Source organism: Poecilia reticulata, linkage group LG6, assembly GCF_000633615.1.
Source record: "Poecilia reticulata strain Guanapo linkage group LG6, Guppy_female_1.0+MT, whole genome shotgun sequence".
Lineage (NCBI taxonomy): Eukaryota > Metazoa > Chordata > Actinopteri > Cyprinodontiformes > Poeciliidae > Poecilia > Poecilia reticulata.
This window is the reverse complement of record NC_024336.1, coordinates 19086211-19110940: the sequence shown is the minus strand read 5'-3', so window position 1 is coordinate 19110940 and position 24730 is coordinate 19086211. Positions and strand designations below refer to the sequence as shown.

Sequence of the window (24730 nt, the reverse complement as noted above, 5' to 3'; positions counted from 1 at the left end):
TTAACAAATTAGTAATAAAAAAAGGCAAACAGCAAAATTGTAATCTGATGTGTTTTTTTCCCCCATTTTGTCATGCTTTGCTGTTTTCATTTTTCTTTTCCACCTGCTTTCTGTAGAGTGAAGAGTTGATCCAAGTGGAGGTTGAGAGACTGCTAGTGAAAGACAATGCCCATGTGCCTTACAGGCCGTGGGAGCTCAGTGACTCACAAAGTTCTCTGTCACAGTGGCAGGATTTACACAAGTAAGTTGAAACAAAACTCTAGTTTTAAAGATGGTCTTGACTTAGAATTTTGCTTAAATTGATTACTCTAAACAAGTTAAATTAGAGTTTTATGTGAATGATTTTTTTATGGTCTATTATATAAAACAAATCCTAATCATTAGTCTGTAAACGTTTAGTAAGTTTCTGTTTTATTCTTTTGCCAGTTTCAAGCTTCCACCATATGTGCTGGATTTTGGTGTGGTGTTCCCAGGCAAAATCTTCAGTCAGACAGTGAACATCTTAAACAATGGAAAAATACCAGTGTCCTTCCGTGCCTACCACAAACATCTAGCAGGCACAGGTGACACAAGCGCAGTTGTAATCTCTGCCTTCCTTTCTTTATATTAATTATAAATGTATTTATTTTTTAATCATGAAGTCATGTGAGGAAAGTAAAGCTTATTTTGGATCATATAGCTACTTGAAAAACATATTATTTTTAACAAAAATACACAGCAATGTAACTTGGAAAGGATTGTAAAATCAACAATGGTGCAAGTGAGATTTAATATTGTCTTTCACAGGCTTCACAGTAGAATTTAAAAACATAAGGAACCTTCCCAGTGGTGAAAACCACACTTTTACAATCACGTTTGATTATCTCTCTGCCAAAGGAAAGATGGGGCAGACAAGCATCATTCTGCCGATACAGGTGATCACAAGTGTCCTCAAGAAATCCCAATTATTATGATTAAGTTTAACATTACTCTGTTATTTGTCTGCTGATTCTGCCAACCATTGGAGGATTGCTAACTTATGATGTTTTTGGTTGGTTTTAAAGCTCACAGATGGTCCAGTGGTGCAGGTGGAGTTGTGTGCAAACATTACTCTTCCAGCAGTCACTATCTCAACCGATCTGCTGCTTTTTGACAAAGTGCAGTGTGGCATGTGCCAGGTAAAAGAACATTCATTCGCCCACAGATTACTTTTGACATCCTGAAAAGGAACTGTTATGATGAAATACAGTACCTTGTTAAAGTATTCATACTTAGCCACATTACAACCACTAACTTTCATCAATTTCATTTGCAGTGAATTGCACTAGATTTTATCCAGGGGTATCTCAGTAAATGGGGATGAGAAAAATACACACCACACACGGCAGAATTCTATTTGTATTTTTTTTTTTTTTGTAAAGTAATGTATAATTGACCTCCCCTTTTACTATTTTGAAACGCTATGTGCAAGTCCATAGTATAAAATCTAAATAAATACACTTAAGTTTGTTTTTGCACCTAAACAAAACATAAAAACTTTTTGAGGCACGGTAAAGATTTCAGACGTCCAAAAAACAGCTAATCCTTCACAGATATAGCCGGGATGCACTGGCTAACATATGTTTTTCTTACTGTATAACCTGTATACCACTTAATTATAGATTTCAATATGATTTGGTTTTGGAAGAATGAAAAAGAAAAGTAAAAGTTCAAAGACTCAATTACAGAATGTGTTGCATATGAATGAGCAGCACTAAATTACAAGATGGTTGTTATCGTGCCATCTTGTAATTTAGTTTAACATCAGGATGACAGAGTTGCAAAGAGTCAACATTCTCAAAAACACACAAGCCTTGGATGACAATATGTTCAACTGATAATAATCCTCAGCTGTTTGAGCATAAGTGCTCTGCTTTATGTCAAATGCTGATTAATTGTTATTGGTAGGTCTCAAATCATTAATTTTTTTCTCTTTGCAAAACTAATCATGTTTGGAAATGTTTTTTCTCAGATCCAAAAGATGCAGCTGAAAAACTGTGAGGCTGTACAATGTCATTGGAGGATAACTGAAGAGATAAAACCTGTCAAAAAGGTGTGGATTTTTAATTAATTTTTTATTTTTATTATTATTCCACTAATTGTTGTTTAATAATAACCAGCTATGAGCAATTCTCTTTGACTTGATATTAAAGTTGTTTCTGAAAATGTTTGGTTAGTGTTTGACATGTTGCATGATATTTTTTCTCTTTCATAAACTCTTAATTAATGTAAATATTCTTGCAGCATCAGCAGAAGCCTCCATCGGTATTCCAGATGTTTCCCTCCTGTGGTGTGCTGGACCCTGACAAATCTGTGACCGTCCATGTCAAGTTCTACCCTATTGAGGGGGTAGAGATTATATCAATTTTAGGATATTCTTTTTCAAATGAAACCGACACTCTTGTTTAAGCAACAAGTGTAACAGGACTAATATGTGAATGTTTGAAAACTGTTTTTGTTTTCCAGGGTTCATACAGCAGACGGTTGGTGGTTTATGTCGCAGACAGCACTGAGCAGGTCTTCATTACAGCTAAGGGTCAAGCTGAGGAATCTCTCCTCAAGTTCTGCCCATCTGTACTGGAGCTTGTACCCTGTCTTCCTTTTAGCACGGAATCTAAATCTGAGGTCACAGTGAAAAACACCTCCTCCTTTCCCATCGAGTTTTACAGCCTTGAGTTTGACACACAGTACATCAAGGAAGAAGAGGTAGCTTTGTTTAAAGATTTAGAAACAATATGTCTGATGTATCGATTGAAAAGTTATGTTATGGTTTAGTACTCTAAAGGTTTTTACTTTCTAAAGTTAAACTAGCTAAGACTAGTTTGGTTTTTCAGCTTTGCTGAGGTTCTTCCAGACTGATTCATTGCTGGTAGATCTTTTCAGAAATGCCTTCAATGGTGTGACATACAGAACTCCCTCCCAGTAGAAAAACAATCACAAAACAGGCCACCACTGCAGTGCTGTGGTCTCCTGACCATCACAATTGACGGTCGGCAGACTCGGCACACACTTAAAAACTTCCCCCCTTTTCCTTCAGCTGTCAATGAGGCTATTCTAGTTTCATCAGATCACACTACATGACTTCAAACAGTAAGGTCCTCTTCCTTGAGTGCATTTGCAAACTACTAATTTATTTTTTTATGCTTAGATTTAGAGCAATTACCAATTTCAGAATTTTTTTGTCTCATTTCCCATCAAAAACAAAATCTGTGATTGAATAAAAGTAATTTTATATCTTAATCTGCCAGGTGTCTAAATAATTTTGTGTAAAACATGTAAAACCTAACTGAAACTCAGAACCAGAAGCAATGTTCTCCTTTTTAATCATTCTTCATATAGTTTTTTTTTTGTTGTTGTTGTTGTTTCCCCCTCTTTTTTTCCTTTGAGATCCTGCGGGCTATACCGGAATATGATGAGAACAACATGCTGCTGCTTCCACCAAGAGCACCTGGAGTGGGCCTTCCTGTGGAGCTGAATGAATATTGTTCTCGGCTAAAAGATAATGGTAACTTTACTGAAATGGTAATTCTTAGCAGATTGCAGTCTTTGTTTTAGTGCTAGCAAAATAGTTGTTTTTGCTTATCTACAGAGCTGAATGAAGTCATAGAGGATGATGAATCAAAGAAAAGTGGCACAGTAAAGGATGAGGAGAAATCAGATGACTTTTGTAAGCAGCAGAAGGGCTATACAAAAGAGCGCAACAAAAAAGGATGTTTAATTCACTATAAATTTTTTATTATTGTGTCTGTATTTAGTTTTTTCAAAATTGACCAAAGAGGGAATCAGTCTGGGAAAGTTAGAGTTGACCCCCATGGTCAGAGCGATCGCCCGCTATATGGATCTGGACCTTTCCCTTGAGGGACAAACAGTACAACACAGAGGAATTGCCATCATTGTATACGGAGCCCCTATGACAGGTAAAAATGCGCATCTTTATCTGCCCTTTCAAAGTAAAATTGATTTTTTTTTTTTTAAATCTGAACTTGTTTTTCAGATAAACACAACTTGGCAGTGGCTCTGGCGAATCACTATGGGACAGCATGCTTGAGCATTGATGGTGTGGTCACAGATGCAATTCAAAATGGCACTTCTCCAGTAAGGCAGCTTTATGATACTGCGCTTGCTGAATATGAACAAAAATGGGGTCCAGAAGCTGGTAAGCCTAAATTTTCACTTAAGCAGTTTAAAAAAAAAGATTTAATTCAACTCGTCAGCAAAAAACAAGAAAATCTTTCAAATTTTTTTCTAGCCAAGTTCACTGAAGAAAAGATGCAAACAAAACATGCCGCATATCCTGACAACTCAGTTCAGCGTGCAACTCCAGTTCAGCGTGTAACTCCGGTTGGTACTGTGGAAGTTCCCTTGGACCATACAGAAAAGCACCACCCTAGAAATCCCAGTTCATTTTACCACCAAAAGTCAGAATTCTCAGCAAGAGAATCCAATGTGGTACATGTAGTGCCGTTTTTCTACTCAAATCTTCTGTGTAATCCTTATTCATCATAGTGTAGAATCTTTAATACACATATTTAATCACACACAGTCTATCTGCTGACATACATTTGTTGTTGCAGAAAGGCAATTTGCAGCCATTCCGTTTCTTCCCATCTGAAAGCCAGGTTTCTGAAATCCTTTTGGAACGTTTTCAGGTACAGTAAAATTGAGCAACATGCCCAAGAATCTTATTAAGAAGACACGAAATATTTAAGATAACACAAACTTTAAATTAAAACATAACTGAAATTGCACAATCAAACAGATAGTTGCTGGTTACAGCACATGGGGACATTGCCTGAAAATTAAGTCTAAATGATGATTCATCTATTTATAGACGATAATTATCAGTAGTTTTCTGTTTGATCGGTTTTGAATTGTTGTGGAGGAGTTTTAGCCTACGTATGCTTTGCAACATTATTTGCCTTCTGTGAGATTTGCAGACACATTCTTGCACAACCCTTTTAGGGTTCCACAGCAGCATTTCTATTTCAACACCTTAATTTGTTTTGACGTAGATATCCTGCTGTGTTTGGAACCATTTTCAAGTTTCTGACTCGGTTTAGGCCAGTCTTAAGCTTTCAGACTGATGCCCTCAAATTTAATCTATCTCAACTTTGCTCATATCTGCTCGAAGGACATGGCAACAGAACTTCTTTTTTTAGTTTAGAAATAAATCTTGCTTTTACAGGAGATTTCACATTTATGATGTTCACTTAATCAATAGCAATCAACTGCGAGAAACCCTTGGGTGCTTCTTCACCACAAAGTGGTATGGACTTAGTTTTTCCGCACAATGCTTCTGGATGTTCTGTTTTTGAAAATTTCACAATTGAATTTGTCAAGGTGGTAGCTATCAAAAGCAATATTCACCATACAATAAGAATGCCAACCTGATATTTTGTCTTTTACCCCAAATCTTATAGCTAAAATATTACAATTGACCCTTTTATCTGAACCAGATTTGTACCATTGAAAAAAGAGAGGCAAATCCGCATGTCCCTATTATTCTCTATTCACAGTTAAACGATTGTCAACGTGGAGTAGTCATCAGTGGCCTGGAGTCTATTTACACCCACTCTCTACCAAGCTCGCTTCAAGCTGTGCTCAAAGCATTCTGTAACCGGAAGCACATCTATGTAGTCTACTTATATGACACCTTCGATGCCCTGACAATACGTGAAGGACTACAAAGACAAGCTGAGGGTAAATTGTTTGCTGGGTCCCTCATAAGGTAGATATGTACATTTGTATCTTGTATTATAAGGTTAGAACATGTTTTTTTTTTTTGCATTTCCTGCAGAAGCCTTGCAGAAAGAGATGGCTGAGAGAGAGGAGAGGTGGTTCTGGGAGTTGGATCAGGAGATGTTCGATGCTTTGCCTGACGATCAGAAGGCCGATATTACCCAGCGACACTTGCAGACACTCCGACTGAAAAAGCAGAGGTAATGATTTGACACATGTGTAAAATCTCTTTCTTTTTGAGCTCTACTTCCTTTACTTATTACATTCTGTGTATTTTATGTTCCTCATAAATGTAGGATACACATTTGTAAGCAAATGTTCATCTAGCCAAAGAAACAAGTCTTTCTAACCAAACATTGTTTACATTTTTTCATCAAGTTTTTGGGGTCAATCAAACAAACTGCAAGAAACAAGATTTTCTGTCCTGGGTATTACAGTTGAACAACCATAAGTGCTTATTACCACATTTTTTAAGATTTAGGGCATTTGTAACATTCATTTGTCTTTACKAAAACTGACATTAATGAACAGTCAAAAAATGAAGTGAATGATGATTAAACCTAAAAGCTGAAAAAGACCAGATCATTATTATTTCTGAAGTGTTGTCTCTGAATTACACCCAGCGTTCTCGAGGTATTGAAAAAAAGTTGAGGTATTGCTCATTTGTGTGTATAGAGACAGATAAGAAATTGCTTTCGTAACTATTGTATATCTAAAGAAATATTTGGCAAACCCTTTATGAACTTATCAAATGAAAGTGACTGTTGATTTTATGCTTTTCATAAGATAGCCAAAACCTCACTTTCACTTAAATGTTGTAGATTGACCTAAAAAGGGTCAAAACTACAACTTGCAATGTAATTGTGCACCGTTTGAGCCTCAGGTTTTTCATATACTGCTTATTTTTGCTCTTGAATTCAAAAATTGAGAGTTGACATGTAATGATGAATTGAATATAGTCCTCAATTTGTAAAAATAAGGTGCCTTCTTGGTTCCTTTATTGTAGAAGGGAGCTTGAGCAGAAGGCAAAGGAGGAGGAAGAAAGGAGGCTGCAAGAGGAAATTCTCAAGTCGAAAGAAAAGGAAAAGAAAAAGAAGAAAAAGGATGAAAAGTTAGAAACTGCTGAAGTTCCGAAGACGAAAAACTCAGTAGAATTAAAACAGGTTTATGTATGAATATTTTCACTAATTCTTTCTAAACATTCATATAAGTCAGCACAGTTACTCCCTCATCAGATGAATTTGTTTTATTTCCTTTTTGGCCAGCATAAACAACGTCCAAAGGATGTTCCTGGTGGCTGGTATCTTACAAATTTTATATTGGATAAACTACAAGATTTTCAGGACCTGGGCACTAGATTTAGTTGTGTTTGACCGGGAACATACCAAAAATTTATGTTCTGTACAGGTCCTTGAGGACTGGAGTTTTTTTTGTTGTGTTCTTTAATAATATTTTTTCCATTTTCCCATTTTCAGTGTCCTGCGGATGAAAGACGGATTGAGTTTGAAAAATTTGATCAGATCCATACAATGCTGGATCAGATCCTGCAGCAGTGGGACCGGGCCCAGAGCTTGCTCCTGGATTCTCGTCATGCTGAGGAAAATATGCCAGGTTCAGATGAATCCATAACAGAGAAAAGAGTAAATATGACTTTTTTATATATATAGAATTGGATCTGACAAGTTAAGCTATTTCTGTTTGTCATCCTTAGACTTGATCTGGCCGTTATTATATTGGAATAGTTGAAACGTTCTCAAGTCTTTCAAAATGACAACTTTGAAATTGAACGAACAGTAAAACAGTTTCTGGAAACGTATGGCATTTCATTTCTTTATTTATCACGTCTACATAAGTTTAGCAACATATTTGTAATTCTCATCTCTTTTCCCTTTCAAGTGTTCTATTTTTCTTTGTTTCTATTCTTACTTTCTTCGTTGTTAATTTCTTCTGTCCTTTGGTTGTTTCCTTTCTTGCCTCTGTACTTCCTTAGCTTCTTTATTTTTTACCTTCCTTCCTCTTTACTACCCTGTGCCATACAGCACATTCCTTCCTTTCTTGTCTGTTTTTTCCTCCCTTGAATGGATTCTTATTTCCTTCCTTTTGTCCTTTTTAACTTCCTCCAAAATGTATTTCCCTCTTTTGTCCTTGGTCTTTCATTGTGTTTTCTTCCTCCCTTGTTTCCTTCGTACCTCCACCTCTTGAATTGTCTTTCTTCTTTGTGTCTCACTTTACTTCCTTCTTTTCTCATATTCTAATTTTATTCTTTCGGTTTTGTTTTTTCCCCCACTGCAAAAATATTCGGCATAAGTTCAGGGTGAACCATTTGTTCTATTAAAGGTATAGGAACTCTTCAAAAGCTGAAGAGAAATTTGTCAGAAATTTTCAAAAACAAAAATAAAATGTGGAGATTACAACAAGCTAAAGTCAACATTCACATTTATCTTCACTCAGTATTCACACGTGAGTAAGAGAACAAAGAAAGGCCCCATGAAAGCTGTCCAGAGAGCACCGGACAGCATCCCTCACATTGTGACACATGTGACACAAAGTGGGAGTAGTAGTTGCACAGACCTGCTTAATAACAGTATACTTCCTTCTCTTGAAGAGGTAGGTATTTTTCATATTTTTCAATAATTAGGTTGATTTCATATTCTAAGTGGTTTCTTTCTTTCACCCTGTACAGATAGAGGACGACTTGGGTTTAGGACCAAATGGCTCTCTGGTTGCTCCCCCAACTACTCTCTCTGTCGTTGCTTTCCCTAAATACAGGGAACAACTTAAAGTTAATCAGACATGTTTCACCTTCCAGAATCCCTTTGAATGTGATGAGGATTATGTGAAGAAAGATCTAGAGGAATCCTCACATAAAAAATATTCACAGGTCTTTTTTTTCTTCTTTTATTTTTTTTTCCATCGGTATCCAAAACTTATTCAAGAAAAAAAGTAAAGATAAAGATCCAACTGAAGGAACATTCATGTTATCAGTCATCTAAATTGTGATCATTCTAGTTTGTTGTGGTATTTGAAATCGTACATTCTGTGTGCTTAGGAAAGGGCAGCTAAACGTCACAAGGATTACAAGACCAAAGACAAAAAGGGCAAAGATGCTCAAACACCCACGAGAAAACATTTCAAGACGATAAAATTGAGGAGTTCAGAGAGGTCCAGCGCACTTTTATGCAGTTCCTCTTTTTCTATCCAGACACTTTACAATTATTTAAGAGCAGTAGTTGTTCAGCTGTCTAATGGTGTTTGTGTAATTATCTGTAGTTTGACCACATATCGCTGGGTTGTACCTGCTGGCGGTGAGGTGCTTCTGAAGATCTGGTTCTACTCTGAATCACTAGGAGTTTTTGAACAGGTCTTCAATTTTGAGACAGTGGGGAACCGCAATCTTTACCAACTCAAATGCAAAGGAATTTGCACCTATCCCTCCATCTCCACAGACTACAAGTCAGTATGCATTATTCAATCAAGTTGTGTTGGAAATTGAGGTTTTACAACCTTAATGATGCGGTGATTTAATTTCACTTCTCTACTCTGCTGCAACTGTTGTTGATTAGCCAATTGGAATCCTTTTTAATGTTTCAATCAATCAATCACTTTGAATGGTACATCATTAATCTTTCCACAGGATTGTTTTTGCTCACTCTAACAAGGTACCACAAGAGAAAGAAGGCCTTCAGAAGACCTATATAATCAAACCTGGTTACTTTGAGTTTGGGCCTTTACTTTGCAGCAAAACTAGAGACAGGTGAGAGACTGAAAAGTTTGAAATAGGGTTGTTTCAGCTGATGTATTTTTAATGACAGATTTCCATGTTTGTCTTCAGGTATAAGAAAAACACATATCCAGAAAACTCTGAGAGGCTGGACATTTGTAACGACTCTGGCATGGAGGCAGAGGTTACGTTCAGTTTCCAACAAGACACTCAGGGCACAACGTATCTGCTAGATCCCTCTACAATGACTCTCTCACCAGGACAGAAAGAAGTACTACTCAATGGAAATGATCTTAGTTGACTACATTAGATGGTGCAACAGAAACACATGTATATGTCAATATTCTTTCTCTTCATCAGGTGCTGACAGTCTATGCATATCCAACAAAACAGGGACAGATAAAAGACAGCATAATTTGTAGTATCAAGGACAATCCTGAGCCTGTGGCCATCCAAATCTCTTGCTGGGGCGTCCGGCCAGAACTCGAGCTGGACAGCACCCATTTAAACTTCGGCAAGATTCTGCTGCACAAGTAAGTACAGAAACACAAACCTCTGCATGCCTCTTTATGCTTTCCCTTAAAAAAAAACAACCATATTATCCTGATGTATTTTAAAGAGGTCTTGAGAATTATTATTATTTTTTTTACATTTACCTAACTTTTAATTTGTTTAAAATGTGTAAGAACATTAATCTCATTGAAAAAAGGTACAGTACACCAGATTTTACCTCTGGTCTAGCTGCAGTTCTTAACACATAAATATAAATTAAAAATAAATTCATAACACACATAAACACAGTTAGTTGGTTTATATTACTCACATTTATACAATCTTTATTCAACATTTTTTGATGTTTGAACACATACATTGCCTTGCAAAAGTATGCAACCCAATATAAAGCTGTGCATAATTGCAATATATTCATTATTAAAAATTTAACCATTATAAATTGATAAGTCTGGTGGCAATTTGTATCCAGCCAAACTTTATCAACACATTTTAGATTAAACTTTAATAAAAATGTATGCTGCCAGTGAAGGTCCCTCTGAAAAAAGGCCCCCCAACAACATAATATCATCAGTGAGTTGCACTGTGGGAATGGTGTGTTGAGGGTGGAGTGTCAGCTTTCTGCAAACAGACTGGAGTTTCAGTTTTGGTCTAATTGAGCCTTGCTAGTGTCCCTCATGTGATTTATGTCCGTCTAACTTTCATGAGAAAATCTAGGGATAGAGCACCCAAAAAAAGTATTCTCCTTCTTGGATATTTATTCTTTTATTAGCTTTTACAAATCAATCATGATCACCAAAATTATTGTTTTTCACAAAAGAAAAAATACAGAAACAAACATGTGAAAGTGAAAAACGGATTTATTAGAGATATTAACAATTGCATTTTTTTTTTTCCTACAGGAAAGAGAGTCGTGGCATCATGATGGTTAACAAGACTGTTTTGCCACTATCTTGGATGCTTCAGGGCTTGGAAACCTTGGGTGACGAGTTTATAGTGCTACAAGATCAAGGAGTCATCCAGCCAAACTCCTGCTGCCCTCTCTGTTTGCAGTTCAAGGCCAGGAAGCCAGTCCTTGTTAAGAAAATCTTGCGTCTCGAGGTAAAGTTGAAATTGCAGCTGGGGGTACTTCACTATGTTGATCTATTGTACTGCAATAGCTAAACACCATCTGTGCTCATAAATTTTCATACACACATCAGGAGCATGGCTATCAATATCCCGTTTGGACTTTTGATAATTTCTATAAAGTCACCACATCAAATGATTATGTAAAATACATCTACAACAAAATTGAAAACAGGAATTGACTGCACAAGTTTATCTTCTCTAATAGAAATATGATGAAATATATATATAAAAAAATACAGACTCAAATGTCACCACTAATATTAATACAAATGCCCACTAGCAGCTGTCTTCAAACTGCAGTGTTTTTTGAGCTTTTCAGTGCTTCTGGCACAAATCTGGTTGGACATTTCAATACCTTTCTTGACAGAGTTAGTAGAGTTCATATAAACCAGTTGATTTCCTGGGGTGAATCTGACTTTTAATTGTCCACGGATTTTTAGCAGTGTTGTAGTTGGGGTCATTCCAGAAACCTAATCTGCCTTGTCAACCTGTCCTACCCACCTGTTGCCCTTGTTACATCATAAGTTAACTGTCATTTACGAAATTGTTTTAAATATTAGTTGATTTTCATGAGCCACACAGAGGCTTGGCAACGGCCAGACCTGTAGAATCACATGAATTCATGTACAGTTGAAACCAGAAGTTTACATACACCAAATAAAAATACACATACTCCTTTTTGCTCACTGTCTGAATTTCAGTCAGATCAAACTGATTTTTGATCTGACTGAAAATTTACATTATTATTATTTTTTTAAATTCTAACTAACTTAAAACAGGAGAAGTCTGGTCTGATTTAACTTCTGAAAGTGAGAAAAAAACATGTACACATCTTTTCATTCAGTGTATGTAAATATCTGGTTTTAACTGTATGAGTCTGAAAAAGACCAAGAAGGTGAGAGACATTATCCACAAAACTGTGACCAACCCTAGTCTGGCCAGTCAAACAAGATGACTTTTATTAATTTTATAACAACTTCTGTTATACATTTAAACATGTATATTTTTTATTCCTTGTATAGTTGAAAAATCCACAATAAAATAAGACATACACACTCAATTCCTCTTTTTTAAAAAGCTATTGAAATTGTTGTTTATTCCAATTTTATGTGTACTATGAAAATATGTGATTTTGATCATATTTTTGATTCATTTTATTTTAGGTATACGATGTGGAGAAAATTATTGGAATCCTGCACACTGAAAACTTAACAATTCATGCTGAAGCCTATGATGTAGATCTGAAGATCGAACCAGGTACAAACTATAAAACCCTAAACATATCATCAGTGTAACTCAAAAGACTGGCAGCTGTTCAGTGAAATAGTGATTTCATTTGTTTTGCCAGGGGTTGTAATTTCTGAACTGGGTGACTGGGTTTGAAATAGATGGGTTTACTTTTTTGCTTTAAAAACTCAAGGCTATTTATTTATTTTTTATTTTAATGACCGGTATGGGAAAATTTAAAAACAACATTTTAATGAAGTTGTTTCTGTTTACATGGATCCGTAAATTTGTTTTTATGACATTACAATTTGACTCAATTTCCTTCTGTCATAAAAGAACTAAAACAGCTGGAAAAAAGTGTTTCTCTAAATATATATATTGGGAAGGAAAAGATAATGACATATTCCACTGTCAGCAACCAATCTGACATCTGAGCTGCACTAAATCCTGCAGAGAAGAAGGTCCTTTAACTCAGGACATTTCAGCTATTCTACATGGTTCAATACTGAAACACTGACATGATTTTCTGAAATAATAGTAATGTCATTTTCTACACCTTTGCTTCTGTGACAGCTGCTAGTTTGGACTTTGGGATCCTTAGAGCCTTTGAAGAAAGCAAACATCAGCTAAAGCTGACAAACAAAGGAAAATATGACTTAGCCTTCAAGTGAGCATGAATATTTTTCCTTTACTTTGTCTATGTTTTATGTGTAATAAGTTTTATTTAACTGCAGGATTTTATTTGCTACCTTTTGCTCTTGTTTTTAAGATTTACAATTCGACCTCCTAACCCAAAGCTTAACACCACAGAGTCCATGTTCTCAGTGGCTCCACCAACCGGTACTCTGTCGGCCCGTGGGAAGTTGGCAGCAGCAGTAGTTTCCTGCAAACCTGATAAGGAAGTCAATTTGAAAGAAGAACCCATCATTATTTGTCAGGTGTCATTCAGTGCTCTCCAAGATGGATGTTACGTTCTTAAAAGTGACACTTCTACTCTTTCACTTTTAGATTGTCTCTTAGACCCAGGGAAAGTAAATAATCCTGAGCTAATTTTCTTCTGCCTTAATACAGTATATTTCAGAATTTTACATGCAAAGGTTAGAATTTATTATGGAATTTCTCTACATGACATCAAAATATATATGGAGGGTAAAATCAAAATAGAAGTTAATCGTCTTTAGGTTAGTTGCAGAAAAACCAGATACCTTTTGTAGCTATCAACGTCCTTCTGTGCAGGATCTTTGACCTCTGTTCTTGGTATTAGTATCATTCATTAAAATGTTCTTGCAAGAATACAGCTTTTAATCATAGTCTGCAATTTTACAATAGTGTAGAGGTCAGGTCATAAGCTCAATGTYAATGTACTGTATTCATTGCAGCTCTGTTTAATTGTCTGACATGAACTTCCTGTTAGAATACTTAAATTTGTCTAGGCTTTATTTATGTAGTAGTTATTCAAGGCGACATTCTAGTGTTGGGAGGTATATTATATAAAATATTATACATACCTAGATTTAGTATCCACTACAGCTGAAACTGAACTGAAACGAATAGAATGATTTTGCAAAGTTTTAATCAGCTCTACTGATTTATAAAATTACTTAAGAAATTCAGGTTTATGTAAACTGGAAGCAATTCTTTTGTCTGTCCTAAGCCAACGTCCTACAACTTTAGATTCGTCTTTTAAACATCTAAACATCTGGCATTATATCGGGTCTCTGCAGAACATATATTATTGCTTTACTTTTAGACATATACAAGGGGGGAAAATGCATTATACTCCTTAATAGGTGAAAAGGGAACAAAGAATACACAGATACAGTGATATGTGTACAAAAAGCTTAAGTTAGTTCAGCTCTTTAATTTTGGTGTGTTTGAAGAAGTAGCAACTAGAGGTTTCTGAAAAGTGGCTGTTTTGGACGGAAGTTGTCGTCCTCTGATCTAAAGCAACAGCTTGACTTAATATGTAACATCATCTTCTGCAGATCATTGAACCCAGCATTAAAGGAGGAGAAACCATAGCCAGCATTGACATCAAGATTTCGCTGCAGTCTGTTTTCTCCAGGTTACTGCTATTAATATTCATTTTTCTCTGACACTGAAGCATTATTACATAACAAAAGCATGAAAACGTAACTCCAGTAACTGTTGTTTGAATCTTTAGTGAAGATGATCAAATTTCTGTTTGTGTCTTTGTAGATATAAAATAACACCTGCATGCGACATTGATTTTGGCCCAATGGCTTATGGCTCCGACAAAACCCAGAGCTTCACAATAGATAACCACGGACTCTTCCCATTCCATTTCACCCTAACTCGCATATTCTCAGAGTTTAGTAACCATATCAAGGTTGGGTAAGAATACAGATTGGGCTTTTGATTTGCTAAGAAATCCATTGAATAGTGATAAATGTTTTGTTGTGTTCCTAGTATTTTATAGTATGCACTAAGCACAAATATAATATTGCTTACATTACAAAATCTAAACTGTATAGAACTTCTAAAACTTTTGGACTTCTTTATATCTCATGCAAAAATTTTTTTTTTTAGCTTTTTATAAAGTTGTATTTTGAGTGTGAAACGATATGTTTGACCGACTCAGAACAGGCAGGACTCTTATAGTTGAAATCTGTAGTCTTTAACATATTTTTCTTGATAAGAGCAACTTCAGCCGTTGACTGTCCAACACAGATTTCAATTTAATTGTTTAATAGCTCCTAAAATTTTACTCTAGGTTTATTTCAATTGCATTGAACAATTTTCTGCCTTTAATCCTGAGTTTAGAGGAAGATCTAGGGTGCCAGCAAGAGATTGTGGTTCATCAAAGTCCATCAGTGGCACTCTCGAAGCAAAACAAGATCATCACAGAGAATCGGGTTCTCGGGATGTAAGCAACTACTACCAGTTCTTTTTTTTTTTTTAACAGACATCACATGGTTTTCATCATGTACAATAGTTGTTTTGTCTTTTTGACCATTTTCCATATCTATAAAACGTAAAAGTACAAGCTGCCATAATCGTGATTTGAGTTTGCTATTTGATGTTTATTTTCCTTTTTTTGTCTACTTCTGTTTTCTCATCTACTCTTCTTTCTACTCGAAATTTTCCCATACATACAGGCTTCCCTCAACTTGGGCATTTTCTGCCTGTCTCCCTGCAGTGGAAATGTGCAGCCTGCGACTCAGCAGCAGATAAGCGTTGTCTGTTTAGCTGACCAGCTTGGCATTTGGAACCAGGGCCTGCTTATTGACATCGCTGGCCGTGACCTCTCAGAACAGCCTGACGGTATCGCATACAGACTGCTGGCTGAGGTTTGCAAACCAGGTGAGAAATGAGTGTCCCTACATGACAAATCCAACTTAAAAATAATGCATGTGCATGATTCACATCTAAATGGAATAATTTCCAGCTGGCGAGTAGCATGATTAGGCATAAAATGAGCCTCTGTGGGAGACTTTAATGAGCCAACATGATGGGAGATTCATTTGTCAATAAAAGAGCTATTTAAAAGAAAATTATCCAACACTTTAAAAATACAGTGTGTCCACCATAAATTGTAATGGAGTTTGTTTTAAAAGAATGAGAAGAAATTTGGGCACATAATTAAAGCAGCTGCATGTATTTTCCGAGTACATAGTACCATTTTATAATCCAATCGAGTAACAATATTACATTCAGTTGTTATAAAAATGCTATACATATCAAATATGACTTGAAGAAATTTGCCCTGAAGTTGGGCTTCTGTCTTTTCTGCTCTTTTCGAAACTCCGTCCTCATGAAGTCATCACAACAGCGCTCCTCTGTTGACCCTTTGACAACGTTTTTATGGGTGTATCACTGAGAACTATCTCATATAATGAGCTCAGCAGACTCCACCAGGTGTTTGCTAATTTCTCCTGGGTAGTCTGATGGAGCTCAGAGTGGACAATATGGGAGAGAGGTGATATGTGATTTGTAATTTCTGTCTTGGTTGGACCTGTGCTTTCTTAACAAAAACTGGGAACAAAATAGAAATAACCCTCTGATCTGTTGGTTTAAAATTATACTGTTGTCTTAGAAATCCTTGACTGCATCCTATAGACTAAAGGCTTACCTTCTCTGATCTGACAAAAAAAAGGCCTTGAACTATTGTAAACTGGAAATGTTACCTCAAAGAAAAGAAGTCGATTGCAAAACTGTCCCTACCTTTGAGTCAGCATATTTTTCCAAAGCATTATTTTATGTCTCTCTTTTCGCACAGGCATCGTGATAGATCCGGAGTACATCTTTGAAGAACACTACTTGTGTCAGAACAGTGACCAGCTGTCCTCAGAGCAGTTTGCCAATGCTGAAGGCATTTTTGTCATGGATGAGAAAAAATTTTGTTTTAACAAAATTCTAGTGGGGAAAACCTCTAAAGCCCGCTTTAAACTCATCAACAACAACAAGGTCCCTTGTACAATTAACTTGGCCATCAAAAATAGTGGAAGTAAGGTGAGACTTTTAAAGCCGTTTTATCTACATGTTTCGAGAGTTACAATGGAAAAATACATGATGCGTTTGCTTTCAGGCGCCTCGACAAGTATTTGACTTGTCTGCAACAACGCTGAACATATTGAACCAGTCACATACTTATGCTGTGGTCACCTTCACACCACTGGCAATCCGGCCATACAGTGCTGCGGTGGAAATTACAACCAAGGGGCTCTCCAGGTGAAATTTTTATCCCAATAAAACTGTGCTGTTTGAAAAACTAAGCAATAATCCTACGTCCTTTGTGAAAGATATTTATGAAGTTTGCTTTCTTTTGGTGTATCAAGATCAAAACACACATCAGTTAACCAAACCGTGGAGTTCCAGTTAAGTGGGGAGGGGACTCTCCCCAGTGTCTGCGTCCTGCGTCCAGCTCGGGGAGGGAGAGGGAGCAAGGGAGAACCAGTGATGCAGTTCAGACGAAGTTTGGTGGGCAGAAGACACGCTTTACCTTTGGTGCTTCTCAATGATGGGGATATAGAAGCGCAAGTGAGTTTTGGTAAAAATTTAAGGCGCTAGATTTTTTCACAGACCCTCTTTTACTATCACGACATAATAATTAGTTTAACAAATGTGTAAAAAAACATTTTTAAGAGAAAATTTACATACCGTGACTTTAAGATGCCATTAGTTTCCAAGTTGTTACATCGTTAGTTAAAAATAGTGCTAGCTATGTTTGGACTGACACTTTGTTTGACCAAAAATAGCTGATCATAGCATCAACCGGGTAGGCTGTCTTTTATAGTGTGTTCTCTTTTTTTAATGAAAAATAAAGCAATGTTGTTTTTATACCTCCTCCTCTAGTAACATAAACAGGAACCCACTTTAACCTGTTTTTGGTAGGCAAACCAATAAAAGTATGCTTTGGAAAGCCCAACATTCAACCTCGTCATGATGAATCAAACAAGAGCTGAATTGGGCCAAAATTTAAACTACAGGTTCAGTTTGTGGAAAAAGCGCAAATTATTATTTTTTTCATTATTTTGTTCTTATTTATTAACAAATCAATTTAGATTAACTGTTTCAAACCATTTGACAATATCTTGTAATATATGCTTGCAAATACAGTAACAATTATTTGTAATTTTATATTATTTGTTGTGAAAGGTACAAATTGTATTGGTGGATGAACATGGTGTGTTTACAATAAAACCTCCTCCGGGCGACACCAAAAGCACTGTTCAGTGCGAACCACTTCAGCAACCTCCTCCATCAGGTAATGTGTGTTTTATTGTGAAATATCTCTTGTATTTCTTTTTTTCTCTGTCCTGTTCTGTGTTGCAAAACCTTTCATATTTTGTCTTTCCTGACAGACATTGGTTCCCATGTTCCAGAGGGTCAAATGGTCCACAAAGCCACTGTGAGGCTTAACGTGAACGAAGAGAAGAGTTTTGCGGTCAGCTTTTGCTCCAACGAATCTGTTAGAGTTGATACGTCAATGGCAGTGCAAGTGAAGGACAACCAGTACAGTAACACCATAGTACATGTGATGGCAGAGACTTATCAGGAAATGGTGTCTCTCGATAACATCAGCAGCTCACCGCAGGATGAAGAAGATGAAGCGGAAGGTATACAAAATAGGGAACTGTGAGGGTATAGAGAATTTTACTGCATACTGGAATTGTTTAGAAAAATAATGGCTTTTGTCACGTTATAGTTTCCTGACAAATCTGTTTCATTTTCAAAGGTTTATGTGAGGTGCTTCATTTTGGTGACTGCTATATAGATTGTAAATACCAAGAAAGCTTCACTATGACCAACCACAGCAAAAACCAGGTGGTGAAGTTCGAGTGGCCTTCCAGTGAACCAAATGTCACATTTTCACCAGAGGTAAACTCTTAAATGGATTAAAAATATAATCAACACAAAATATAATTCAACTAAAACTAATAGAATCACTGTTTCATATTTTTATTCAGTAAATCTTCACTTTGCCTACTTTTGGTAACATGAAAATTTTGTGTTTTTCTTTTGTTTTTTTAACACAGGTTGGGCACCTTCATGCTATGTGCTCTAAGGAAGTGACCGTCACCTTCTGGTCCAGGCAGCCACTGACTCTGAAGCAACAAATGACTTGTAAGATTAGTGAGGTGGAGTTCAAGCAACCGATAGAGGAGGTGGCCGACTGGGATGACCGTCATAGAACGGCGACATGGCAAAGTGCTTCAGACAGGGTTTTAAAAGAGTCTCGACAGCTTGACAGTAAAAAGGTAGCAGTGGTTTCAATAATAGGCTTAACAAAAATATGTTTAATATATGCTTAGAAGTTATCTTTGAAAGGTACTTTTAACCTGACAAATGAGCCTCTTTCGGAAGTGTATTCATATTTGCTCAATATAATTGTATATATCTATAAATATATAATGTGTGTGTTTTAGGAATGTATAAGGTTCATTACAAAGAGTGATTTGCTATTCTTAGTATACTAATGAAAAGCTAATAAAGCCCTTGAAATTTGGTTTTTCAGGAATGTCATTTATGGCCTATTCAACATGTGAAAAACTGTGACATGTGACAGTTGTCCAAGAGATTGTCATTGACAAATGGAAAGTTGATTGGAAGTAAAAGGCTGCTAGAAAAAGGGGGCACAACAGAGATAACAGCAGCCTTGATAAATCATTGAGAATTTGGAAAAGATAATGTGAGGACTGTAGTTACAATTCAACAGCTACTACATGCTGAAATATACAGGAAGTGGACTACACGTCACACCGTCTCTACTGAACCAGATACAATAACAGTAAAAGACAATAATTCTCCTTTCGAATGAAAATAAATTTTACATACCATTTAGAAATGAAGGTCCCAGATTTCATCAACACAGACAGCAACACAAGTTGATCGCCTTCAGACCAGTAATTTATGCAAGGAAGTGCCAACCAAGGATAGTATAGTACATAAACTATACAGTACTCAGACATCCTTTTCATTTGGCAGAATCTGTTTAATTTTTTTAATGTTATGTAGCTAATGTTCAAACCTTAATTATAAACATAAATAAAAGCAAGAAACTCTTTTTGTTTTAGTTGCAAGCCATAATTGTTAAAATTAACAGAAACAAAGGCTCTAAATATCACTCTGTAAAAAAAATCTATGATGTACAGTATGAGTTTCTTTTTTTAATCCACTGAAAAAGTATATCAGTGCTATTCTTATTTAAAGAGATGAACCTGGACATTGATTAGATACGCTAACTAATTTGCCTGCTTGCTTTCAGGTGATTGAGACGAATCCTGAACCTCTCTGTTCTGTGATTGAGGGCTCTCAGTGGAGTCTGGATTTGGAAATAAGGGCAATTTGTGATTACTCAAAGTTCAGCTGCTGCAGCAGCAGCAACATCCAGTTTAAAGACACCGTGCTTTTCCAAACCGAGCTCCACCAGTAAGTCAGACTGAACCACTGTCAGCCAAGTACATTATGTCTGAGAATGTTTGTGTGGCATATGCATATTTGACACTCATGCTTATTCAAAAGTTAGAGACCAAAAATATTTTAAGCTTTTATTTACACTGCTCTGTATTTGTGCTTTCAATTAGAAATGTGCATATGCAACACATAATTTTCCATGTCTGCTCTTTCCTTGATAATTTAGGTGTCACTTTTTTTTCATATATTATTCCACTAAATCTTTTAAGTACCTTAATCTTTTAAGTACCTTTTAAGTACTTGTACTTAAATATACTTCATTTACAGACACTTACTTAAAGATCTGTTTTAATGTATAGTTTGTGTGTGTGGATTAAATACTTGATATTCAACTGTTGTAGTTTTTTTTTCTAAAAATGATTGTGTATGTTTGTATTTAAAGACTGCAGATTATCAATGAGGGCAATGTGGAAGTGGATTTCTCCTGGCAAGTCCAAATGGATTCATGCAGTGAGGTTACAGATCTTAAAGAAGAAGGTAAAAGGAGCTATTATCATGAATTTAGTATTTGAATATGATCTCAAATATTTGTTTCAAATTTTAGGTTTAATTGCTGTTTTAGTATCCTAATACTTAAAGTTGGACAGGATGTATTGTGCAATACATACAGCAATACATAATTTATTGTTCCAATGTTCCAATACATTGTACATTTAGTGTTTTAAAAATGTTTCTGTGTTAATCAGAGTGCGTGTCATTGGTGACAGATGGGAGCTGGAGTTCTCATCCTGACAACAGTTCAGACAGGCCTTCCAGTAATCGGAGCAATGCAGTGTCACCACTCATGGGAAACCCTGAATTGGCTCCATTCACTGTGGAGCCCAGAATTGGGACCATAGATCCTGGTGTTACCCAAACCTTTAATGTTTGCTTTTCACCTGTGGAAGTATCACAATTTCAGGGCAGACTGCTCTGCAGGTAATTAAAGGCATTTAAGGCAAGTGCATTTTTCAGTGGTCAGCATATTAGAGGTGTAGCCACATCTTCTGCTCAAAACCACTCTAATTCACTGCTCTTTCGTTTATAAAAGAGTGGTTCTTAATTTTTTTTTAGAACTGGCAATGCAAAAATCTTTAAGCATACTTATGTTTGGCTAATCTAAAAGAAACGTTGTATTGGTTGCCCTGACAATATAAAGTTTTATTTGTTATGGATATCTCTGTTTTTTCAGTATTCCAAACTTGGAGAATGGCAACCAACCTCCTTGTATCACAGTGTGTGGTAAAAGCCTGTTGCCTGATATCCATTTTGATTTGAAGGACTCAGACTACATGAGTAGTAGCCGCCACAGCCCCAAGTTCAACCAGCCTCTGGATCCTAGCACTCGAGTTTTAGAGTTCAAATCCCTTGGCTTATCAGCACCCATAACAAGGTAATAGATTAAATGACAGGAGGCTATTATCCTCATTGATATGTATTTCTTAGGTTGTGTTATACACTGCTCAAAAAATAAAGGGAACACTTAAACAACACAATATAACTCCAAGTAAATCAAACTTCTGTGAAATCAAACTGTCCACTTAGGAAGCAACACTGATTGACAACGGGGACCCTCGTCGGGTCAATTAGTGTTGCTTCCTAAGTGGACAGTTTGATTTCACAGAAGTTTGATTTACTTGGAGTTATATTGTGTTGTTTAAGTGTTCCCTTTGTTTTTTTGAGCAGTATATTTTACCTTTTGTGGAAAGTCACGCTTTCATTTGACTGTCACTTTGCTGCTGGCACACCTACTTTTTCCAACAGAGCAACAAAATAATATTTCTTTTCTATTCTAAAAAAAAAAAGAGTAGAAAAATGTATTGGAACTGCATGTCTGGTTAAAAAGCATGCATTTACTATATTTTAATTCTCTGCCTCCAATTTGGAAAAAATAACAGAGAGATTTGAGAAATTCAAATGGAAAAGTCGGAGGTTAATCAACAACTCCAATATCAGCATCCAGTAATGGCTGCCATTCATTTGAAACTTATTGGAAACATAGCCTGGCCTCAAAGCTGCATCAACTGGGGTATACTATTGTGTTCCCCTTCACAGTTCAAACATATTCAAGTTGAGTGTGATGTCATTCCCAGATGGACATTCTGGCTGTCAAATGCAGTTTAATCACCTTTTGGCACTTATTCTTGGTTCAGTGTCCACTTTAGTTTTGCTTGCAGTTCTTGAAATGTTCTTCACTGCACTTTCCCTTCTTGGACGTTTCTGTTTATAGCAACGCTTTATGTGCTTTCAACAAATACTTTGGACTATTAGAGTTCATTAGCCTATTAGCCTGTCAATAATTCTGCAGAATTGCCAAGTTCCTCTGAAGCTTGCCCAGCATTTCTACTTGTACTACAGTTTGAGAACCATTGGTATAAGAAACTAAAACCTTGTTCTCTTGTCTGATTCTGTAGGTCGTTCAATGTGATTAACCCGACCAAGACGGCTTACTCATATAAATGGAGGTGTTACGACAAAGCGTCCAGTTCTTTTCGTTGTCTAAATTCTTTTGGGACCATCCCACCAGGGGTGAAAGTGGAGGTAAGAACTTTGTGTCTGTCAGTCTTACCATCTATCTTCTCTGTCTCAAGCTCACTTAAGTCTTCACAGTGTTATCCATTCTCTGATTTGTCTACAGATGTGTTTTGAATATGTTGCTGAACACCAGGGGTCAGTGGAGTCACTGTGGAGTTTCTTGATTGAGAATAAGTCATTGTCTTTTCCCTTCTTATTCGTGGGAACTTATAGAGAACCATGCATCTATCTTGACAAACCTTATCTTGACTTTGGGGATGTGATTGTTGGTATGTACAGACAGATGTCTATTCATTAACGTAAACCAAATATATATGTTCTTATGTATATAACGTTCTGTGAATTATTTATGAGTGTTTTCTATAACACTTATTTATACTAGGGCCAGATTAGGTGTCACACTGTGTGGTAAAAAAAGATGTGTCCATTAAAACTCCGAAATTAAACAGACTTCACTGTTATTTTAGTGGAGTCTAAATAACATTTTAAGTTATTTAGCGTTTTTGCACAATTGGCACAGTTAGCATGATTATCATGTGTGACACAGCTAGTGGAGGTAGCATTGTAACGTCAACTTCTTTGTGTGTTCCCTTAGTTAGCAGAGATTTACAAAACTGTTTTCACTCCTGCATGCCGCGTAAGAGATATACGTATATAAACAAACAAAACACAGCATCTTTGCTGTTTTATCACTTAGGGATGGACATGGGTTCAGTGTTAAAATTCCTAACTTACCTCAATGTGACAAGAGTCACTGTTGAATCTGTAGACAGCATAGGTTTAGTCACACATATTTTAACTATTTAAAATACCTGTTTGTTTTATTTAAATATAACAAAATATCTTGACCTAAATGCCTTAGCTTGGACGTTTATGTATGCTACATAACGTGTGGCATTTGCAGCATGTATTCAACGTAAACAATTGCAATTTTCTGTAGTCCACAAAAAGTCTTTAAATTTAGCCAAAAAAGTGTGGTTCTTATCTTTCCTATTGTGGCAGACTTTAATTCTAAATACTCCATAAACTATCATGTGTGTGTTTGTGTGTGGGCAGGCCATATGTTGGAGCAGACAATTGATCTGGTGAATGCAGAGGAAGAACCTTTCGACTTCTCTGTCCTGCCGGTGTCTCTTGTCACTGAAGATCATCAGGGCAGGCTGAGTTTAAAGCCCATGGATGGCATAGTGATGCCCAAGAATAGGTTACATCAGCCACTATTATTTTCACATTCAAAATAATAGTCCTTATGGTAAAGCATTTGTACCATTCTTGTTGAAATTTGTTTCCTTGATTTGTTGCACTCTATTGGTTGTAGGTTACCACTGTTGGTGAGCTTCACACCTTCCTCAAAGGGATATATAAACTTCAAACCGATCTTGAAAGTGAAGAGGAAGTCAGAACCACTTTCATTCAACGTTAAGGCTGATTGTTTCTCCATGCCAGTTTCAGTTCAGATTCAGGAGCCAGACGGGAATCTCAGAGAGCTCTTCCCTAACCAGGAAGATACACTAGACTTTGGAAAGGTCACCACTCCTTAACAATATAAATACTGAAATACAAATTATACACATTAACATCTGAGCTTTTAAATGAGCATGTTGGTCTTTTTATTCCTGAATTATAGGTGGGCATTTCAGAACTATCTACCTACAATTTCCTGGTGTTCAATCTTTCAAGATTTAGACTGGAAGCCAGCTTTGAGTTGACAGGTCTCGGAGAGAAACTTCAGCAATTAAAGGTGAATCCTCTAAATGGCGTTATCCAGATTGGGAAGGAGCTCAAGGTATCAGTGGTCTTTTCCCCTAAGAGCGTGTGCAACCTCCGCGGTGTCAAACTTATTGTCAGGGTAAGATAAAGTTATTTAAATTATCTGCATCTTTTCAGTCCTATGTAGAAGTTTGTAGAATGAGCTGACTTTCTTGCACTGCA

General features: G+C 36.4%; 1 protein-coding gene across 2 annotated transcripts in view; it reads left to right on the top strand.

The window, feature by feature from the left end:
• The window catches only part of hydin (HYDIN axonemal central pair apparatus protein), a 69614-nt gene that overhangs the window by 34367 nt on the left and 10517 nt on the right, over positions 1–24730 (top strand). The window contains exons 30-77 of one of the 2 annotated variants that reach the window (XM_008411666.1): positions 117–241; positions 427–563; positions 787–914; positions 1044–1157; positions 1991–2071; positions 2263–2367; positions 2485–2724; positions 3406–3523; positions 3608–3685; positions 3774–3935; positions 4013–4174; positions 4268–4467; positions 4593–4667; positions 5535–5718; positions 5816–5957; positions 6764–6920; positions 7233–7397; positions 8209–8364; positions 8441–8638; positions 8807–8919; positions 9028–9210; positions 9392–9511; positions 9590–9749; positions 9839–10011; positions 10891–11089; positions 12283–12376; positions 12920–13013; positions 13116–13284; positions 14332–14411; positions 14546–14701; positions 15131–15233; positions 15466–15670; positions 16587–16819; positions 16896–17038; positions 17146–17347; positions 17966–18074; positions 18172–18426; positions 18546–18688; positions 18847–19068; positions 20076–20239; positions 20667–20761; positions 20992–21202; positions 21456–21656; positions 22678–22804; positions 22902–23067; positions 23855–24002; positions 24117–24324; positions 24426–24647. In XM_008411666.1, coding sequence (XP_008409888.1) covers positions 117–241; positions 427–563; positions 787–914; positions 1044–1157; positions 1991–2071; positions 2263–2367; positions 2485–2724; positions 3406–3523; positions 3608–3685; positions 3774–3935; positions 4013–4174; positions 4268–4467; positions 4593–4667; positions 5535–5718; positions 5816–5957; positions 6764–6920; positions 7233–7397; positions 8209–8364; positions 8441–8638; positions 8807–8919; positions 9028–9210; positions 9392–9511; positions 9590–9749; positions 9839–10011; positions 10891–11089; positions 12283–12376; positions 12920–13013; positions 13116–13284; positions 14332–14411; positions 14546–14701; positions 15131–15233; positions 15466–15670; positions 16587–16819; positions 16896–17038; positions 17146–17347; positions 17966–18074; positions 18172–18426; positions 18546–18688; positions 18847–19068; positions 20076–20239; positions 20667–20761; positions 20992–21202; positions 21456–21656; positions 22678–22804; positions 22902–23067; positions 23855–24002; positions 24117–24324; positions 24426–24647 — 7425 coding nt within the window. Of the gene's footprint in view, positions 1–116; positions 242–426; positions 564–786; positions 915–1043; positions 1158–1990; positions 2072–2262; positions 2368–2484; positions 2725–3405; positions 3524–3607; positions 3686–3773; positions 3936–4012; positions 4175–4267; positions 4468–4592; positions 4668–5534; positions 5719–5815; positions 5958–6763; positions 6921–7232; positions 7398–8208; positions 8365–8440; positions 8639–8806; positions 8920–9027; positions 9211–9391; positions 9512–9589; positions 9750–9838; positions 10012–10890; positions 11090–12282; positions 12377–12919; positions 13014–13115; positions 13285–14331; positions 14412–14545; positions 14702–15130; positions 15234–15465; positions 15671–16586; positions 16820–16895; positions 17039–17145; positions 17348–17965; positions 18075–18171; positions 18427–18545; positions 18689–18846; positions 19069–20075; positions 20240–20666; positions 20762–20970; positions 21203–21455; positions 21657–22677; positions 22805–22901; positions 23068–23854; positions 24003–24116; positions 24325–24425; positions 24648–24730 lie in introns of both variants that reach the window. The other variant, XM_008411665.1, reaches the window with a different exon arrangement.